This window comes from Nannobrachium achirus, assembly GCF_963921795.1.
Source record: "Nannobrachium achirus genome assembly, chromosome: 12".
NCBI classification, from domain to species: Eukaryota; Metazoa; Chordata; class Actinopteri; order Myctophiformes; family Myctophidae; genus Nannobrachium; species Nannobrachium achirus.
The window spans coordinates 767,501-770,740 of record NC_137832.1 but is presented as its reverse complement, the minus strand read 5'-3'; the positions used below and the strand labels follow the sequence as shown (position 1 = coordinate 770,740).

The window sequence follows — 3,240 nt, the reverse complement described above, 5'->3', positions numbered from 1 at the left end:
ATCGTCACTACAATCAGGTATCAGCAGCACAAAGTACTGAATGGCTAAATGCTAAATCACTATCTTTGGCCACAACTAATGTTAGTCTACATTCCACAAACAAATCTGTGTTAATAAACATACTGACAGAACAAGTCCAAACCCCTGCAAAAGTTACACATGATGATTCCAGCTGCCTGCTCATTGATGGCCAAGCACTCGTGGTGGCTCTAGGAAAGCCACCTGGCATTAGAACATTTGGTGAATATGCCAACATGTTTGCTGGAGCTGTGTTTAAAATGGGAGAAAACTGCCAGAGGATTGATGTAGTCTTTGATAGATATCAAGAGGAAACAATCAAAGCAGGCACAAGGATCAAACGCAAACAGCGCCACCGACCTACTTCGTAAAATTGAGAACGAGTCAGTTCCTCTTCCACCAGACTGGTCTAGCTTCATGGCACTTGGGGAAAATAAAGCAGACCTTGCTCTATTACTTTCAAACCATCTGCTTAAACACAGCCTGAATAATCAAACGGTCATTGTTGTATCAGGGGGGTTTGCTGAAGTGACCACTGTCAAGTCATCTGATCCAGATCTTGACGTCTCTTCTCTAAGTGCTGACCATGAGGAAGCTGACACACAACTCATTTTGCATTGCATCCATGCTCAAATGGAAACACAACTAGTTCTGGCACACTATGACCGAATGCAATGTAAGCGTCTCTACATGAAAGCTGGGACGTCAAAGACTCCAAAGTATCTTCCTGTACATGACATTCGGATGTTGCTCTCTGCTGATCAAGTTGACACACTACTTGCCTTCCATGCTATCACTGGCTGTGACAGCGTGTCTCAGTTCAGTGGCCACGGTAAGAAAACAGCCTGGCAGATGTTCCAGCAACATCCCACTGATCTCATTGGGCTTGGAAAGGGCCCTCTCACAGTAGATGTAGCGAGGTCAACAGAGAAATTCATCTGCAGGATATACAGTGTGCCTGAGGTTGATACATGCAATGAAGCAAGAGTGAAGTTGTTTTGTATAGGTCATGCACAAGAGACTCTGCCACCAACCTTGGATGCAGCAAAGTTTCATATCATGCGCTCCTGCTATCAAGCCCTTCTATGGAACCAAGCTCACTTGCCGCATCCGGAGCTTCCTTCAGTGACTGAAATGGGATGGATGCACCTGAATGGTCAGCTGGTGCCATGACTTCTTTCCCTGCCACCTATGCCAAAAGCATGCAGGGAGATCACTTCATGCAGTTGCACAAAGGGGTGTATCAGCCAACACTGTAGCTGCAGAAAAGCACGCATGGAGTGCATTGAAGCATGCAACTGCAAGAAACTTGGCAACACCTGCCAGAACACTGATGATGACTGGGACTAAGTCCATGTTAAATAAAAACATAATAATAAAAGAAAAAACATAATTCGTTACCAAAAATGCAAATATTCACTATATAAATGATATAAAAGTGGTTCCTTCACAATTTATCTTAAATCAGAATGTTCCATTGTATTCTCCATGTATGAAAACATTAAAAAAAGTAATTTCAGTCTATTTTCTACCATGTTTAGTCAAACATATATGCATCTTATTGTGTTTCAGAATAGTGGTGCCGCCATCTTTAAATTGTCCATTTTGAGGGCTTAGCGTCCATTTTTGAGCTGGGCATACAGCAGATTTGGATTCAGCACACCTTAATACCCCTAGAAAACCCTAAATTAACACGATTTGTTGTCTGGGTTAACATTTTCAGAAATCCAGCCTAGTCTAAAAGAAACAAGCAGCAGGTGACGGTCTATGAAAACAAACAGCCCAAAAGAAGCGACTATTAGGCTACACAAGCACTTTAAACCTAATTTTATAGACATCAGATATTTGAAAATAGACCTACATATCTGCTATTTTCAATCGAAAATGTGAAAATGTGAAATATGCCTATCGCAAAAACATTTTGAACACAGATCTTGTATGGGGGTCCCTGGTATAACACGTTTTCACATGGAGATCTGCAAGCATATACACATTCATTTTGGGGGTCCTTGACATGAACCACTAGTCTGGTTTAAAAAACATTAGGAAAAGAAGAAAAAAAGCCCAAATAAAGAACAAATTAGCTTGTAATAAACAGACATGGCAACCCTGGTTCTAGCGTGTAGTCTTTGATGTCTTCCGGTTCCAAGGGGTCCTGGTGGACTCAAAGGGCTATCCTTCTACATGCCTGCATGAATCCACCCATAAAAACAACATTCATATTTTATCACAACCTCAAATAAAACCCAAACACTGTTTAGAATCATCACAACATTGAATACACAACATTTAACAATAAAACACACAATACGGTGTTTTATTCTGGGTGTTTGTGAACAGGCATGTGTGAGGACAGCCCACAGAGGGGTGACCTCTACCAAAAACACCGGAGCAGGAAGACCCTCGGAAACCGCAGATCTACAAGCTCTCAGCGCGGCGCGGCGGCCACGCGCTGTGAGCTTGTAGATCTGCGGTTTCCCCCCCTGGGCGCGACACCTCGGTACGTCCGTCCCTACAGAGCCTCTGCTAGGCTGCAGAGACACAGGGGGTCTATTGATCTAACAGATCTACACACAACACATGTGTATATAATAATAACACATGAGAGATAACAGATCTCTACATAATATGGAGGATCGGACCGGGTGACAGCACATTGTCAGTCCGCCCACAGTGCCTCTTCCCCCGGCTGCAGTGTGTCTCTGCCCGCTGTCTCCATCCAGACCTCCATCCATCCTCTGCTGTTCGAGCTTCAACCATGGTGAGTTTAATGTTTATTAGTTTATTCATGTATTTGATCTGTGTTTATACTCGCTCTGTTAAACCAAGGCTTAGAAAACATTTAAATCTACTGTGAGATTGAATGGAGCTGATTGTTGTTTAGCTGACATGCTAACATGCTAACTGACACCCTTCCATTTAGTGTGTGTGTGTGTGTGTGTGTGTGTGTGTCAGGGTTGTCAACATTGGACTGTCAGAATCCAGGAGATTTATTTTTGGGGGGTGCGCGGAACTCCCCAACCGGGATCTGGGGGGTCCTCTCCCCAAAACTTATTAATAGATATATTTTCCTGTGTTCTGTTGAATTTTGTGCATGTTTGACATTTATCAGGCTTACTTTACTAGCATGTGTACAATTTCAGCCTAATATGCCAAATGTAGGTGTACAGATCTGATGACAGATGCAAAGTAAGACATCTTTAATAATGACGTCTCATCTGT

The 3,240-nt window shown here is 42.8% G+C and overlaps 1 protein-coding gene across 1 annotated transcript in view; it reads left to right on the top strand.

Annotated features, from left to right (window-relative positions):
- Window positions 1–2,615: 2,615 nt before the first annotated feature.
- tmem161b (transmembrane protein 161B) overlaps window positions 2,616–3,240 on the top strand; it is a gene marked incomplete at its 3' end in the record, with an annotated part of 27,043 nt that continues 26,418 nt past the window's right edge. The window contains exon 1 of the mRNA XM_080738137.1: window positions 2,616–2,779. Within this exon, the coding sequence (XP_080594263.1) occupies window positions 2,777–2,779 (3 nt within the window). The 5' untranslated portion in view covers window positions 2,616–2,776. The remainder of the gene's footprint in view (window positions 2,780–3,240) is intronic.